Source organism: Chelonia mydas, chromosome 9 (genome assembly GCF_015237465.2).
Source record: "Chelonia mydas isolate rCheMyd1 chromosome 9, rCheMyd1.pri.v2, whole genome shotgun sequence".
Classification (NCBI taxonomy): domain Eukaryota; kingdom Metazoa; phylum Chordata; order Testudines; family Cheloniidae; genus Chelonia; species Chelonia mydas.
Genome location: NC_057855.1, coordinates 96,203,330 through 96,221,493, shown reverse-complemented (window position 1 = coordinate 96,221,493; position 18,164 = coordinate 96,203,330). Strand labels below are relative to the sequence as shown.

Below are 18,164 nucleotides of genomic sequence, written 5' to 3'. Positions count from 1 at the left end.
CTCATAGACTCTTAAGGTCAGAAAAGACCATCATGATCATATAGTCTGACCTCCTGCACATTGCACGCTGAGGCCACAGAACCTCACCCACCCATTCCTGTAACAGAGGACACAACTTTTGGCTGAATTACCTAAGTCCTCAAAGCATGATTTAAAGACTTCAAGTTACAGACAATCCACCATTTACACTAGTTGAAATCGGGAAATGACCCTTGCCCCATGCTGCAGAGGAAGGCAAAATAACCCCATGATCTCTGCCAATCTGACCCAGAGGAAAATTCCTTCCCAACCCAAAATATGGCGATCAGTTGGATTTGAGTATGTTGGCATCACCCAACAGCCAGACACTTGGGAAAGAATTCTCTGTAGTAACTCAGAGTCCTCCCCATCTAGTGTCCCATCACCTGCCATTAGGGATCTTTGCTACTAGCAGTCGCAGATTGCCTGCAATGGCATGTAGGCAGTCTCATCATACCATCTCCTCTATAAAAACTTATCAAGATCAGTCTTGAAGCCAATTAGGTTTTTTGTCCCCACTTGTCCCCTTGGAAGGCTGATTGTAAATCAAGACAAACCTATTCCATGCGTTCAGTGGAGTCTCTATAAAAATAATTTGGTCCAGTGTTCCACATGCTTATGTTAATTCCCCAGGGTTTTTGAACTTCTCATTCCTGTATCTCCTTTGTCCTTATCAAACCTCTCGTAATCTTGAATTCTTCAGTTAGATCACATCAACCTTTCTTCTTTTCCAGTGAGACTAAGCTACTCCTTTATCCTTTCTTCTGAAATAATGTTTACATCAGGAATACTCCAACTTGCTTTTCGCCATGCTCTATCTAAGATGGTACTATGCCAGTAATAATAGATTGTGCATTTACAATCTGACTGGCCAGGGGGCAGAACATAGCTGTGGCATCTCATGAGCAAAACAGGGAAGGAATTATGTATCAGAGGCACTATTACTACCACACTGGAGCAAGGGGGGAAGCAGGAATCTGCTACTGAAACATCATCTGAGGAAATTCTAACCAATGCCCATCCATGTGCTGTATTGATAACAGAATAGCTCCCTAATTAGTTATTTTCAGCTTTCTATGTTCTTCCCCTTTCCTGTAGTTGCTGGATTCAAGATGATATTGTCTTTTACACCTCCATTGTGGCCTATTTCTGCATAATATTTCTGATTAACATAGTGATGTTCATCAATGTTCTTCTTCAAATTCATATCATGAAATCAAAGCAGCAAATAAAATCCAAGAACTGAAAGCAGGACTTTCTCCATGATCTGCGAAGCATGGTCAGCCTGACTTTCTTACTCGGCTTAACCTGGGGCTTTGCCTTTTTTGCCTGGGGATCAGCAAGGATTTTTTTCTTGTATGTCTTCACCATTTGTAACACACTGCAAGGTAACTTCTGTATGAGATGCTGATAGCAATATGGTGTATTTCTATCAGTTTATGGGTGTGATATATAAATATATCCAAAATGTCATCTTACCTACTCAAATTGGGGTGGTTAAGTAGCTTTGTTTGTATCATTTGGAAGTTTGGATAGTTTAATAAAAATCCTTTTGAGTAAGTGAGATGATATCCTGAACTTTATACAGTATATCACTGTCACAATTCAATACTAGTATGTAAGGACTTGCGGTAATGCCTTTGAAATACAGGTCCCAATCTGTGCCCTTTTCAGGGACACAGACACAATCCATTTCATCTGGGCATAGAAATGCATGCTTGGATTTTGTTTGCAGTGACTAGCAGACTGCCAAGAATGTCTGCCCTAATATCAAATCTGTAGAGGACTCTTTTAGTCATCTGTTAACTCATGTGCATTAAGGAAGAGAAGAATAGCCCTCAGAGTTCTGTGCTAATATAAAATAGGCTGTGGATCTGCCTCTCTCAGACACTCAGACTTTAAGGCCAGAAGGGACCATCATGATCATCTAGTCTGACCTCCCGCAAATTGCAGGCCAGAGAACCTCACACATCCACTTCTGCAATAGGCCCATAACCTCTGGCTGACTTATTAAGTCCTCAAATCTTGATTTAAAAACGTCAAGTTACAGAGAATCCACCATTTACTTTAGTTCAAACTAGCAAGTGCCTCATGCTGCAGAGGGTCTCTGCCAGTCTGACTTGGGGAAAAAGTCCTTCCTGACCCCAAATATGGAGATCAGTTAGGCCTTGAACATGTAGGTAAGACCCACCAGCCAAATACTGAGCTGTATGATATGTCTGTGATTGAAGAGAGCATGAAAGCTTCAGAAATGAGGCAGGAGGCTAGGGAATCATTATGAAAAATACTGATTTTGTCTTCCTTCTTCCTTTAGGGCTCTTTATCTTTGTATATCATTGCCTAATGAAAGAGACGGTGAGGAAGCAGTGCCGAGTGCACTTTTGCTGGGGGAGGTTTCGGCTCAATAATTATTCTGGTAAGACACTTAAGTTTATTGTTTTGCTTGACTCATTTTTAAGCTATTAATGGCATAAGAATTAAAATGGAAATGCTTTTGTGTCACAAAAGTACTGCTCCTATTCTGGCATTTAAGATTGAGTAAGTTACAGTGAAGGATCAACTGCAGTATATTTTTATCTAATAACTTTTTTCCTAAAATATCTGAATTGATTTGAATATGGAAGTGCTTAGTGTTGCCGTCTTTATATACTGCACTTCTGTGGCACTTGCCATCCAAGGTTCTCAAAATGCTTTACAAATCCACCCCTTACAAGGCCTGCCACTGATGTCACATCCATTCTACACCAGAAAGGTGGGGTGTCCCAGTGTACAGGTTTTCCACAGTTCCCCCACTACAGTGGAAAAGTGTTAGGTCTTAACGTTCCTCCATGAATTCTTCATAGATTAGCTACTGAATCTATTAATCAAGGTCCAATGTGGTAAGGGGGTAACAGCATATAGATACAGGACAGATTTTCAAAACAGCTTCAGCCTCACCTCTAAAACTGCAGCTGCAATAGTTTATTGCATGTACAGATGGTATTTTTATACAGAATTCCAATCATTACAGCAAATACAGTTTGCTTATACAAATCTGAAATTCTGAGCATGCAAAAATCTTGGGCATAATTTTAGAGACTGTGTAATGGGGTCAGCACCCACCTCTCACAAGTGCCCCCCTGGTCAAGTGCGTGTGCTTGCAGTTTCTCGGTTTGTGATAATGGGCTGGTACCCACCTCTCGCAAGTTCTCCCCTTAGTCGATGGTTTCTTTGGCAGGTCTTCAAGTGTCTCAGCCTTCCAGAGAAGTCACACACACTGTCTGTAAGTGGAACAGAACAAACCTCTTCCAGGGGCACTGTTTTCCTGCAGCTCTCTCTGGACTCCATCCCAGCAGCCAACCAGGAGCTCCTTCTTAGTTCTCCTGGACCCTGCCCAGACTGAACTGTCTGTAGTACTACTGCTCTTTCAGCCAGCCAGGAATCCCGTCCTCTCTCTTCCAGCTCCAGGCAGTAACTGACTGATTCTGTCGCTGCTGCTCCTTTTTACATGGCCCTCCTGGCCACTCCTGCAGCCACTCTAAGCCGCTTGGAGGACTTCTCTTCTGCTTCTCTCTGGGACGGGGTGTGGTGAGACCCGGAGGCCTCCAGCAGGGGGCCTCTGGGCCTAGTCCACCCCGACACAAGCTGTTAAAAAATTTGGTATAAAATTAATAGAGTGTGGAACCCCTGGTTACTTCAGTAGCTCTTCTGATTTGACAGCTCAAGAAAGAGCAGTCCATGCACTGCCATATAAATATTAATGTGTGTGTGTAATATATAATAAAATAATACTGTATGTAATCCGTATACTATGCATCAGATTGTGCTTTTAAGGTGCAGGCCTGTGTTGGGGGTGGTGCAGCTCTCCACCACTCCAAGGGATCACAGGGGAAATGCACCACCTCTAAAATGTGTGTAGCACTGTGGCAGGGTCCTGCTGGAGAAGCCCTTAATCAGCTCCTGCCATTCCAGCCCCAATCAGGGAGAATGGATTGGGGCTGGGTGAATCGCCCTATGTTTGCCTAGTAACTGACCACACCTGCCAGCCTCATTAGCAGGCGCTATAAGGCTGGAAGGAAGTGAGAGGAAGTGTGTGTGTGAGTGTGGAGACTAAGAGCAGGAGGTCGGGCTCAGAGGGAATAGGAACCTCCTAGTCTGTTGCGGGCCAAGTCTATGGTAGGCCAAGCAGTTGTAAAGCCTGTATATAGCTGGAAATTGGTGGTGGGAAACTGATCATGAATAAAGAATATGGGTATTGCACCAGTCTGAAGTGTCCCTGATTCATGGAAGAGAGGGGCCAAGGGGCCGAATCCAGAGGGGTGCTGTGGGTACCCCATTACAAGCATGTTCTCTCCTGAACATCTGGCCAACCCGACTGGCTGGTTATAGAGAGTGGGAGGCTATGACCCTACCTCCTTTCCATCCATCCCATCATCTTTGGAATGGCTAGCTAGGAAAGACAACAACTGTACTTAGTTCCTTTTATGGGGAGGCAGAGGCTCCTTGTATCTATCACCTCTTGCACAGGCATGTTAGAGCTAATATAAGAATTGCCAGCATGGATTAGAACCAAGGTCCTATTGGAGTCCAGTATTCTGTCACCAGCACCAGATGCTTTAGAGGAAGGTGCAAGAACTCCACAGAGGGCAGATGTGCTTTCCGTGCCCTAAGTCTCATCCTGGTCTCTAATAGTTGGAGATTGGCATGAGCCCTGAAACAAAGTTTAATATCCTTCCAAACTCTTTGTCATTAATTATGATAACTCTGGGTATTTTTGTTATCCCTATAAATGTCCAATTCCATTCTGAAACCTGTTAAGTTCTTAGCTCAGTGACTTCATATGGCAATGAGTTCCACAGTTTAAGCACATTTTGTGAAAAAAAGTATTTCCTTTTACTGGTTTGAATTTCCCACCTTTTAATTGCACTAACTGTATCTTTGTTCTTGTACTATGAGTCGCGGAGAAGGGAAGCTCCCAATCTCCCTTCCCTAGAGCACTCAGTATTTTATAAACTTTTATCATGCCCCCTCTTATTCATTTCATTAGGTAAACTATCTCCGTCTTTTCAATATCACATCACATGAGATTTTTTCCCAGGCCCTTAATCATTCTCATTACCCTTCTCTGAACCCTCACCAGTTCTGCAATATCCTTTTTGAGATGGAGTGACAGTATAGGACAGTATAGCCAGTATATCCAGATAAGGCTGCACCACTGATGTATATGTAATATTCTGCATATTGTTCTAGGTCTCATTCCTTATGCATCCTACCATCTTGTTAGCTTTTCTGACTAGAGCTGCTCATTGAGCAGAGGATTTCATTGATCTGTCCACAATGACAACATACCAGAGTTGATACAGTTAATTTAGAACCTTGTAAGGCATATCAGTAGTTTGAATTAAATCCGATGCTTAAATTATTGATTTAAGGATTAGAAAATGTGCCTTATAATGATAGACTCAAGGAGTTCAATCTATTTAGTTTAAAAAATAGAAGGTTAAGAGGTGGGTTGATTAGTCTGTAAGTACCAACGTGGGGAACAAGTATTTAAAAATGGGCTTTTCAATTTAGCAGAGTAAGGTATAACACGATCCAGTGGCTGGAAGTTGACACTAGAAAATTCAGATTTGATATAAAGCAGAATTTTTTAACAGTGAGAGAGTAATTAACCATTGGAACAATTTACCAAATGTCATTGTGGATTCTTCATCACAGACAATTTTGAAATCAAAATTGGCTGTTTTTTCTAAAAGGATCTGCTCCAGGAAGTATTTTGGGAAAGTTCTCTGGCCTGTTATACAGGAGGTCAGACTAGATGATCACAATGGTTCCTTCTGATCTTTCAATCTATGAAATTTTATTTCTCATTTTACTGAAACCTCCCTTTCTAAAGATTAATGTCACTGTGTCTTTTTTTGTTTTTTGTTTTTTTTGTTTGGCTAGACACAATGTAGCCTTGGGTGTGTGATTATATATTAACACTCAGAACATAGACAGATGCAATAGACATATTTGCAGATTTACAACAGGAGGGCTAACACACCGAAAGGAATAAAGGCAGAAGAGGAAAGTGTGTTGCAAATGTTCTCACATGCATCACAGTATATTATAAATAGTGATTAAAAAGAACACAGAGAGGGACTTTTATTTTATAGTTATGCAAATAATTCACCAAAGAGACAGTCTATGGAGGAGCTTCTAATGAAATAAACCTAGAAGAACACAAGAAAGCAATGGGACAATTACATCTTTTGAGTTGCTTACACTTCAAAATCTGGTTTATCAAAGCAAGATCATTTCCATCTGCAATAAACGCCAACAAAGCTCCAGCCCAGAATGACCAAACTGTAATATATGTCTCCACCAGAGACCCACTCAGGAGAATTAGTATATATGTTATATAGTACTGGAAACATTTCCCCAATGTACAGAGATTGATTCCTGTCTAGTGTAGTTGTGAGTGTATTACACAGTACCTATTTCCAAACTCTGCTACCTCAGGAAACCACTCAGAGTGCCATGGAGTAATCAGCTGCATCTCATGATATAGTGACCTAACTAACTGCACCCAAAATATTACCTCTTATATGTCCTTTTATTCCCAAACTCACCACTCTATAATTTCAGATTGGAGCAGGGCAGAAACATCTATTGGATATAGACCAAGGAATTTGGAGCATAAACTATCATTGCATTCTTTGAAATCAACCAAGTCTCTGAAGTCTAATGCAACAAGCTCAACTTCCAATGGTTCAGACTCCTTACCGGAGACTTCTTTGGATATGGACTTGAGAGCAGGTAACAGGAAAGTAAAGTGCACTGATTTTTATAAATTCAGAATGTAACAAACCAATACCTGTGTCATAGGTGCCGACTCCGTGGGTGCTCCAAGACTGGAGCACCCACAGGGAAAAATTGCACCCACCGGCAGCCAAGCTCCCCACCCCACCACACCTCACCTCCACCTCCTCCCCTGAACACATCACGTCCCCACTTCTCCTCCCAGCTCTTGATGCCACAAAACAGCTGTTTCATGTCGTAACAAGCTCTGGGAGGGAGGGGGGAGGAGCAGGAACGTGGCGCGCTCAGGGGAGGAGGCGGGGCCAGGGTGGGGATTTGGGGAAGGGGTTGGAATAGGGGCAGGGAGGGGGTGGAGTTGGGGCAGGGACTTTGGGGAAGGGGTTGGAATGGGGGCATGGCAGGGGCAGAGCTGGGCGGGGCCAGAGGCAGAGGGGGGTCAAGCACCCACCGGTGCCAGCAGAAGTCGGCGCCTATGAGCTGTGGTAGTCAAAGCCCAAGCTGTAGAAATAGAAAAAAATTTGCTACCATGTCTATGTCAGACCCAGACTTCAGGCTAGGGTTTCTGTTACAGCCAGCTTCTGCTAGGCACAGCAGAAATGGAAGGTTACCAAGGAGCTGGCTCTGGCTACCTGATTCTCTGCTCAGACTTACCGCTAAGTACAGTTGGGGGCTACTCTAATTTATGCCATCTGACAAGAGTCCTCAAGGAGTTGCTGAAGTGCATTCTACTCTGGGTTTGCCCCCTTCCATTCCCAACATGTTACATATCTGGGGGTTGCACAGGAGTGGCACAGGAGTCAGCTTTGCCAGCTCTATGCCAATTAGGGGCATCTTCACCCCCAAAAGAATCCCAGCAGGAGAGTTACACCTTAAAGGGGTCTGATTTTCAGAAAGTGCTGAGCACTCACACTCCGAAAAAGGAGTCTGAAGCTTGGCATGCAAAATCGTTCATCATTTTTGAAACAGGCCTACTTTCTTTCTCTCCCAAGGAAGTTAAAACATAGTGATATTCTGTTCTCCCTCTTATTTGGAAAGATTTGTTGTAATGAGAGCATTACATAGAAATCTGTATTTCTAAACATGTAAACAAGGGAATCAAACCATGCTTACTGAAAACGATCCTTCATTCATTTTGCCTAGCTGAGATGCAATACACCCTGGGCTCTGTAACTCTGTCTGCTTAACAGGGAAAACATCCTGGGCAAGAAGAATATCACCTGTGGATATATAACTGCACAGTATGCAGAAAACTAAGTTTGTGCAGTGATACCCAACCTGTTTTTTTTCTGCTTAGCTGAAGACTGTCCTATTTTGTGGCCTGTACAAATAAATGTTTATCCAAGTATTTATTTATTTTTAATTATAAAATAAGCATTCTGACGATTGTTATAGGGCTAAAGTCCTGCTCATCCAACCCTTTTGGCTTCAATGGAGTTGCATTGCTGCCCATGTGGGGAGAATTTGGCCCTCGTGTGCGTGGTGGTTGCAGTATCAGGCCCTGATGTTAAGTCTTGACTTGATAATGGAATGCTGCTGAATGATGATGTATGTGATACAAAGATCCATTAATTATTTTTGTAACTGTCTGATTTAATTGTTAATTAGCATCAGCTTATCAAACCATGTTCAGATCCAAAAGCTACACTTAACTTACAATTAATAAAATGCAGAACTGGTAAAAAACAGGCTTGGAGTTTCCCAGTCACAAAAACATGAAACAGTAACTCTGGATGTGTAAAAATGTCTCATTTTTAGGGAGTGGCAAACTTTATGGATTGTGAGGCTATGTCTACACTATACACTTTGGTCGATGTAAGTTACATCAGTGTAAAGCCGCTGCAGTCAGTATATTGCTCATGCGCATGCATGGCTGGCTGCTTCCATCAGTGCTGCACATATTCACCAGGAGTGTTTGTGCTGATGCACAGTGCAGTCCACCATGCATAGGTAATCCGGTGTGCCACTTGCTACCACCTCGTGCACCATCTTTTGGGAAATTTTCACAATATATTGTGAGACAGAAGTGAGTTGTGCAGGGGTGACTAGGAGCAAGGGGTCAAGTTCCATCATGCAAATTTCTCATCCCATAATGCCATCCATAGCCTATACTTGTGTGTCATCTTTTTAAAAAATACCACAAACTCGTGGCACTTTTTGCTATCCACCATCTCTGACAGAAGCATGGAGGCTGCAGAGCTCTGCACTATTGTCATTAACGTTGCAAACACAGGATGAACAATCCTCTGATATTTGCAAAGCTGCAGGAAGTACCACAACAATGGGGGACATGACAGTTTCTTCAAGGATGGATTGCTGAGGGGGACAGCCAAATCCAATTCAATGTTGTTGGTGGCATTCATGGAACAGCTGAAGATAGTGGAGGGCTGCTTCTGGGCCCGAGAAAAAAGTACTGACTGGTGAGATTACATTGTAATGTAGGTTTGGAACACTGAGCTAAAGAACTTTCAGCTACAAAAAACCAAATTCATGGATCTCTCTGCCAAGTTTCTCCCAGCTCTCCAGCACAGGGACACCAAAATGAGAGCTGCACTGACAACTGAGACGCAAGTGGCAATTGCACTCTGGAAGCTTGCAATGCCAGTTTGCTGCCGGTCAGTGGAAAATCATTTTGGAATTGGAAAATTCAGTGAGGGCTGTTGCCATGCAAGTGTGCAGGGCCATTAATCATTTCCTGTTATGCAGGAATGTCTTGGCAATGTCCATGGATGGACTTGGAGCTATGGGGTTTCTGCACGCACATCCCTATTTTGGCACCAGTCCACGTTGCTGTAGCGTACATCAACAGAAAGGGCTATTTTGAAATGGTTATGCCAGTGATAGTGGATCATGGGAGACGCTTCACTGATATCACGTGGGCTGTTAAGGGAAGGTGTATGACGCTCGCATCTTTAAGACCACAGGACTGTGCAGAAGCTTGCAAGCAGGGACATTCTTTCCTGAACGATGGATTACTATTGGCAATGGTGAAATGCGAGTAGTGATTCAGGCTGGACCCAGCTTACCCCTTACTCATGAAACTGTACACCAGCAACCTTGTCAGAATCAAGAAAAGATTCAACTACTGGCTCTGCAGGTGCAGAATGAAAGCTGAACGTGCTTTTGGTAGGTTGTAGGGATGCTGGCATTGTTTACTCACAAGACTGGATCTCAGAGAAAAAAATATCCCAATAGTTACAGCTGCCTGCTGTGTCCTGCATAATATCTGTGAGACAAAGGTAGAAAATCTTCTGCCGGGGTGAAGGTGGATCTGTTGTTTGGTGAGTTTGAACAGCCAGACACAGTGGACATTATGCGGCTGAGGGTGGCCTAGAGAAGCACCTTAACCAGCAGCCACAGTAATGTGGTATGGTAGAGTATGCTCTGCCTGGCCCTGCAGTTTTGAGGGTGGTTAGGAACAGTGGAGTGCTTGGTGTACATGTAAGAATACCACACTATCTTTTAATGCACCTATGAATTCTGTGGTGCTTGCTGTACATTATAATTATTACACTGTGTTTTTCACTGAACCTATGAATTCTGTGGTCCTGTACAATTACAAGGAGTAGGTGCTTTGAGTAGCACTAGGCACAGTGAAGTAATAAAGATAAATTAATTTCCCCAAAATAGACATGTATTGTGTACCAAAAATACTGTAAAAGAAGAACGTGCAATTAAAACACAAACTTCTAAAATAAATTAACAGAACTTTAAAATGGAAAAGGTAGAAAACTTTCCTCTCCATTTCAGTCCATTTTGGCCTCACATACCCTATGAGAGCCACTGTAGGTGTATGAGATGCTGTCCTTACTGTCCTCTGGTGTGAAGAGGTAGGGGTTTAGGGATGTAACCCCTGATGCCACATGGAATGTTGAGAGAGGGGTGTAGGGAGGTGCTAAAATGGAGTTCTTCATGGATTTCAAAGAGAAGTGAGTCTATGATTGTTGGACCTGTAGGTCAAAAAGAATCCGCAGCATTTGTGTTTTCTGCCTGAGAAGCCTCATTATAACCTGGTGCAGCTCCCTCTCCTTTTCCTGCTGGGATTTGCTCCAGCCTGCTCTTTCCTCCTCCATGCTGTCTGCCATATTCACCCTCCAGGCCCCCTGTTCCAATGCACCACTGGCTTGCAAGATCTCACTGAACATATCCTCCCTAGTTTTATTCTTTCTCAACATCAGTGTCAGGTGTTCTGTGGGTGTGGAGGGGGCACCTCTCAAGACCACAACGGCAACAGCCACAGATAAAACAGAAAAATGTATCATAATATTTACAGTCACAATGAAAAGCAAAAGATAAGTTTCAGAATGCCTTTCCCTTATCCATATAAAAGTTTAAAATATGACACGTTTATTGACACTTCTACTTTGGAGTGCCTGCACAGCACTGCTCTCCAATCCCAGCCATGGTGAGTGTGGCCTCCCAAGAGCAGGAGGCCTGGGAGAGGGAATGGGGAGGGAATTTTCAGTTACATGACACAATAAAATTTCGGCCCGTTTCCATGAGTACAAGTACAGGGTACTTACGTCAGCCAGAGACAAATCTGAACGTATACACATGAGCAAATAGGTCAACACAAGGCAACTTATGTCAAACTAACTTTGTAACACAGACCAAGCTTCAAGTTTTATGGGCTCAGCAAACTATTGTTTTGCTTCAAAGTGTAAGCAATATACTACATAGCACCTATCTCTATACATTTAAACCCTTCTTTAAAAAGTTTCTCTATTTAAAGGGAAGCCTATGCTAACTTTTAGGGACTGTAGAACACCCCTAAAAGTAAGGCTGAGACTAGAAAGTGGGCTCTATATAGCATATCATATATATTTTTCATTGGGAATGTTCTTTTCACCATCCTCTCTTTTTGTGTTCTATTTTGCCTGCCCTCTGTTCCATTTTTCACCCAATGAGTTTGACAGAAATTTTTTTTTTCAGTCTTTCCTACAAGGAACATGTACACAACAATCTTCAGTTTGCAGCCAAACTTTTGAGGCACTTGGCCAATGTTTTTAAAGATGGGTGTCTAGTGTTGAGCATTTAAGTCAGTATTTATGCTCCTACATCAGTGTCCTTTCTGAGAGCTTTGAGTGTTCCTTCCTTCAGGAAATCAGGAGCCTTTGATTTAGGAATCTAAATACAGATTGTGAGGACCCACTCGAGACACCCATGTTTGAAAATGTTCTCCAACATGTTCACGTGAAATTTGAAATCACGCAACACTAAGTTTGCCCATCCCTACTAGTCATCTACTGTATAATGAACATCCAAGTACATGGCATGGGCTTGAGTGATAAATGAGTTTTGTTTTTTACTGTAAAAAATAAACTATTTTAATTTCTACCATTTCTAGAGCTGCCAAATCTTCTCTCTGGAGAAACATTTTGCTTTGAATTCACTAGGGGCCATCTTTTATTTAAGAAGATCATAGAATGTCAGCACCAATGGCTGGAATAATATTGCTTGGCAAGTACTTCCTGATACATCAGTCAACTTCCTTGTGTTTTTCATGGCCTAATTCAGCTCCCCTAGAAGTAAGCAGGAGTCTTTCCAGTGGGGGCTGGCTCAGGCCCACAGTCACCAGGCTGTTTCTATGAGGAATGGATTTTGATGTTATGGTAAAAAATATTACTCCAAATAAAGAAACCATCCAGAGGAATGGTAGATATAGCCTTGCTCTTTACTCAAGGATTTTTCAGCTTGATATGGTTAAATCAGTGGCATGCATGCCAAACTGAATAATAGCTGCACTTTTGAATGCCTTCCTCCATATTGTTCCAGCTCATTATCAAACTTACGATGTTTGATAATTGCTCTCTTAAACAGTAAAAGACTAACCTTTACCAGAGATGAAGAAGTGAAGTAATATAATGGAATGATGTTTTAGAGTCTGTATATGAAATAGGAAATATAAAAGGTTCTTTTATTCAGTGAATAACTCCCACACAGCAATTAGTGGGGAAGATGAATATTTCAATGAACAGTAGCAACAGCAAGCCTTCTTGAAATTAGATAGATAACCTTCAGGTGCATGGTTTTATGAGGGAAAAGGTTAGCATATGAAAGCAAGCAAACAAACAAAAAGCCCCACCTAGTAATTACCCTTCTGTATCTTGAAATGCTGTTAATGGGGAAGGAACCTAATATGAGAAGCAATATAACTGTCAGAGATATGCTTGCATTGTCTTCCACTGCATGAGTAAGCCCAAGGCTACCTATTTTATTTTCAACAGTGCTGTGAATATTATCTCTATGTTTCACATCTACTGCTAAGTATCCTTTTAATACTGCTTATGGTGAAATATTTAAGCATGCCTGCTTTCTGCAGACTGAATACCACAGCAAAATGAAGTGCAGCACCTCCCAGCTCTGGGCTATGCTGCAGGCTGGAGAGGACACAAAGTCCTGGGGTTCTATACAAGTTATGGCAGCCTCCCCGGGTTGTCTGATGGGTTACAGGGATGCCTGGAATCTCCACAGGGTTGCATTGCATGCTGCAGCCTCCAACCCCATATTTGATGCCCCTAACCCTCAGCCCCACCAGCACACCTTATGGGTCCTCAGGAGGCAGCCTTATGGCTGTCTTTACAGTGTCTGCACTGGGGGAATACACTAACTGCAAGAACCAGAGCTTTTAGGGTCACGTTTACAGCACTCCAGCCCTTTTACGTAGCATAAGGGGCACAGAGCAGGGGTACCAGACTTTCTTCCTTAGCTTCTGTGGTTTCAGCCCTCATTGTCCCCTTATTTTTCTGATGTTGAATCTCTTTGTATATACATGTTCACTAAATCATAGCATTAAAAATGAATTACAGTAAAGTAAAATAAGTCAATGAGTCATAAAGGCCCCAACTCTCCAGCACAGTGGGCCTCCTTTCTATCACTCTAGTGACACAATGCAGCCACAGACAGTGCACCCTGACATTTTAGAGAAGAGAAATTTTGAGTGGCACAAAATCACTATAGCAGATTCTGTGCGACATCCGCCCCGCAGCCCATGCAAAGGAAAGGGGATGTGACTGGGCTGTCTAAGCTGATTTCAGCTACTATAATGATCCTAGTGGCTGTTGGCACCTTGCACGAGATAGGGTAGCCAAAAGAATATTTTAACGTGTGCTGGGGATTTGGCTGGCACACGGATGCTCCAGGACTGGGGCAATGCAAAAGTTACTTAAAGCTAACTTTGCCCCTTCCCACAGCTGGTCCTGAGAATCTGGCCCAATATGTTGTTTACACTCTGTTTTCCAAATCTCTTCGCTGAATTGTGTGTGTATTCAGTTAGTGCCTAGAATGGTTTGTAATCTGGTCATGAAGAAACAAAGACTCTATAGATTTTTTTGAGGACTGGTGGTTCAAAAAATAATTTATTTTGATAAAGGTGGGATTAGTGAAAGAGAAAGTGAATCCAAATTTTAATATATGCAGCTATATGTATTGTACTCTTCACTTCTCCAATGGCTGGAGGAGCAGTGCAAGGATGATCCTAACTGGATAAGTATATCCTGATAAAGAAGCCAGGCTATCTGAGCCTAAAGGAAAACGCTCTCTCTTTCCAACCTGCTACATTACTTACAATGAGTTAATAGAAAGGTGACCTAATGGGGCATAATTGATTTTCTACAAACTTTTGATAAGGAGTCTTACAAGGAACTCAAAGGAAATAAATGACCACAAGGAGAGGGATAAAAGAGCTAGATTAGAAACTGGGCAAGCAGTAAGAAGCAACGATGCTGGAGTGTTGACTGCTACTCAGCAAGGTCAGAAATAACTGGGAGTCCTGCCTGAGTAAGGAGGGCAGGAGCCATCTATCTTCCTCATGTTAGCGGTATAATAGTGGGAAGGTCAACAAGCATACTGCAGGCGATGCGGATATTTTAGTCCTCAGTAGTCTATTTTTTTTTTCATTTTGAAGAGCAAAATCTGGAAGTAAACTTAAAAATACATCAACTTGCTTATGCAAAAAGCACAGCACCATTTGTTCTAGGAAGATGGTTAGCTTGCTTCCATTTTCCATCATGTGTCTAATGGCTTTTCCAGCTAAACAGTGTATCATTTATGTTTCAAATGCAGCATTGTTTAGGTTGTCAGCAAGAGTGAAGATGTATAATTTTCTTTGGGCTTGAATAATATCTTCTGCACAGGCCCCATTACATTTGCTCTCCTTTAGCATATCTCCACTGACATTCTGTCATAGAATTGTGCAGTGATATTATTCACAGGAATAGGAGACGCACAAAGACAAATGTAATTAAAAATTGTTATGCTCTCATGATTCACACCTTAATCATTTTTAGTGACTGGAATAGCTTTTGATGCTGCAGTTCCGGTTTAGCATCTAAAATGAAGGCTCGAGGTTTGTTACAAAAACAAATTATTTTCCACACTGGGTTTTTAGTTGCATCTGCTGAATGTGTTCACTCTTGGGATATGCTCATCTGAAGCTCTTTTGATTTCTGAATTGTTCTTAGTTACCCTTAAATTGCTTGTTTACAGCTGGTACATACACCAGAAAAACATGTTCTGCTTTAAACTGGCTCACATAAGGATTTTTTAAAAATGCATCAAGATTTTATGTCAAATCACAGCGGGTTATTAACACCAGGCTAGACTATGCCTTTAGACCCAACACTGAACAAGGGGGTGATGGGTAAGCAGCAGTAGTCCTGGGAGGCATAGTGTCTCAGAGATACATCTGGGAAACAAAGTTCCCTCTCTTCTCTCTTGGTTTGGGCAAGTTAGATGTAGTAATTTGTTGCTGATAGAGTTTAGGCCCAGAAGAGTCCATCATGATCATATGGTCTGACCTCCAGCACACTGGAGGCCACAGAATCTCACCCACTCACTCCTGTAATAGACTCTAACCTCTGGCAGAGTTAATGAAGTCCTCAAATCATAGTTTAAAGACTTCAAGTTATAGAGAATCCACCATTTACACTAGTTCAAACCTGTAAGTGACCCATGACCCATGCTGCAGAGGAAGGCAAAAAACCCTCATGGTCTCTGCCAATCTGACTTAGGGAAAAATTCCTTCCCAAACGCGAATATGGCGATCAGTTGGACCCTGAGCATTTCAGCAGGACCCAACAGGCAGACACCAGGAAATAATTCTCTATAGTAACTCACAGCCCTCCGTAGCTAGTGTCTCATCATTAGCCATTGGGGATATTTGCTACTAGTAGTCACAGGTCGGCTACATGTAGGCATTGTAGGCAGTCTCATCATACCATCCTCTCCATAAACTTATCAAGCTCAGTCTTGAAGCCAGTTAGGTTTTTTGCCCCCACTGCTCCCCTCGGAAGGCTGTTCCAGGACTTCACTCCTCTGATGGTTAGAAACCATCATCTAATTTCAAGCCTAAACTTGTTGATGGCCAGTTTATATCCATTTGTTCCTGTGTCAACACTGGTGCTTAACTTAAATAACTCCTCTCCCTCCCTGGTATATATACCCTGATGTATTTATAGAGAGCAATCATATCTTCCCTCAGCCTCCATTTGGTTAGGCTAAACAAGCCAAGCTCTTTGAATCTCCTCTAGTAAGATAGGTTTTCCATTCCTCTGATCTTCCTAGTAGCCCTTCTCTGCACCTGCTCCAGTTTGAATTCATCTTTCTTAAACATGGGAGACCAGAATTGCATATATTATGCCAGATGAGGTCTCACCAGTACCTTGTATAATGGTACTAATACTTCTCTATCTCCACTGGAGATATGGAGCCCCATGGATATTTTGGCGGGGTTGGGAACAGTGGACACAACCCCAAGGACGAAGTTGTGGACTAGTGGGTCAAGTTGGAGGATGATGTGGAGCACAGGGCAGGTTTGTCTGGTGGTGCGGTGAGTCAGGACCTCTTTTCCACTCCGGAGAGGTCTAGCCAGTCCCAGCAGTCCATCTCTGGCATGCATGATGCAGGAGAGGAGAGCCCTGGTAAGTGATCTTTTTGAGTTGATTCTGCTTGGTTATATGAGGTAGAGCTGTTCTTTGCTCTTTATATTCTAGAAGTGGGTGAAGCGATAGAAATGTACAAGACTACCTGTGTTTGCATGTGCTCCACGTTCCCTTGTGCAGCTAAGCAGTGCAGTGGAAGAGTGTGTTAATGCACACTGAGATTTCAAGGGAATCCTCCAGAGAGGTCTCTATGAAACTTTCCTGGAGGTACTCACCAATCCTCGGCCGAAGGTTCCTTCGCAGAGCTGCTTTGTTTCTTCCCCCATTGTAGGAAACTTTCCCATGCCAATCGGCAATCACTTGTGCAGGAAACAGGTGAGAATCATAGAATATCAGGGTTGGAAGGGACCTCAGGAGGTCATCTAGTCCAACCCTCTGCTCAAAGCAGGACCAATCCCCAATTTTTGCCCCAGATCCCTAAATGGCCCCCTCAAGGATTGAACTCACAACCCTGGGTTTAGCAGGCCAATGCTCAAACCACTGAGCTATCCCTCCCCCCAAAGGGCAGCATAGGGACTGGGTCAGAAGCCGCATGCGTGCAGGGAGTTACACCCTTGTATCCTTGCTTACCCTCAGGATTGAGATATTGGCTTCAGTGACCCCAGCCTGTGGAAAATAGTGGCAGAATTTACAACATTGTTGCTAGTCACCTGCAGTGATCCCCTTAAGAAATCACTTAGATCCTCTGCCCCATCTTGACCGTGTTTGCTGAGATGTGTGCTTGCCAAGGGACAGTGAGAAAGTGATTCATATGAAAAAAGTGTGTTTACTATAACAATTCTATGCTGTGCGTGAATTAACAATCATGCTTCTATTTATTGTTTCTTATGCTTCTGCAGATGTGACCTTCAGGGGAACCCCCTACACACCAGCAGAGAGCCTCCGCCAGATAAGGAAGCGACCAAGGTGGAGCAAGAAGGACATGTTCTGAGAGGTGCAGCACTCCCCAGAGGCTGAAAAAAGAGAATGCAGGGAGTGGAGAGAGACACTGAATGGAAAATTTAAAATAGAACAGAAATGAGAGAGTGAGGAGCAGGGCCTGGAGCAGATGATAAAAGTGATGGAAGAGCAAACAGAGATGTTGGAAGTCTCTAATTATGCTTCAGGCAGAAAACATGCATGCTCGTTCCCCCTGCAGTTGATACACAACTGCTTTCCAGGCCCTCCCCAAATTCCTCCCACACATTCCTTGCAACTTCCCAGAATGTCTCAGTACCCCATTCACTCCACCCCTTCGGACAGCTTCCAAAATGATAGCTGGACTTACCCGCAACTACGAGAGCCTACACTGCCCTGCATTCTTATCTCCCTTCCCACCTAGCCTTTTGTGTGTGTTGGTAATTGGTATTTAATAAAAACAAACTCACAGAAAAACTCCTCACAATTACCACAAACTGGCACTTGTTTAGGCAACATAATCGGAGA

At 42.8% G+C, this 18,164-nt stretch overlaps 1 protein-coding gene and 1 long non-coding RNA gene across 2 annotated transcripts in view; one reads left to right on the top strand and one right to left on the bottom strand.

Moving 5' to 3' along the window:
- The first annotated feature begins 2,320 nt into the window (after positions 1 to 2,320).
- Positions 2,321 to 17,693, top strand: LOC122461608 (adhesion G-protein coupled receptor G6-like). Its single transcript, XM_043522042.1, has 3 exons — positions 2,321 to 2,434; positions 6,628 to 6,798; positions 17,579 to 17,693. The coding sequence occupies exons 1-3, from the start codon at positions 2,362 to 2,364 to the stop codon at positions 17,668 to 17,670; spliced, it is 336 nt and encodes a 111-aa protein (XP_043377977.1). The 5' UTR covers positions 2,321 to 2,361; the 3' UTR covers positions 17,671 to 17,693.
- The window catches only part of LOC122461609, a 46,224-nt gene continuing 30,991 nt past the window's right edge, over positions 2,932 to 18,164 (bottom strand). Inside the window, exon 2 of the long non-coding RNA XR_006283617.1 lies at positions 2,932 to 3,642. This is a non-coding gene — a long non-coding RNA (uncharacterized LOC122461609). The remainder of the gene's footprint in view (positions 3,643 to 18,164) is intronic.

Coding starts and splice junctions, on each gene's coding strand:
- LOC122461608 (XM_043522042.1), top strand. CDS start 2,362: ATGAAAGAGACGGTGAGGAAGCAGTGCCGAGTGCACTTTTGCTGGGGG. Junction 2,435..6,627: donor TCGGCTCAATAATTATTCTG/GTAAGACACTTA, acceptor CTATAATTTCAG/ATTGGAGCAGGGCAGAAACA. Junction 6,799..17,578: donor GGATATGGACTTGAGAGCAG/GTAACAGGAAAG, acceptor ATGCTTCTGCAG/ATGTGACCTTCAGGGGAACC.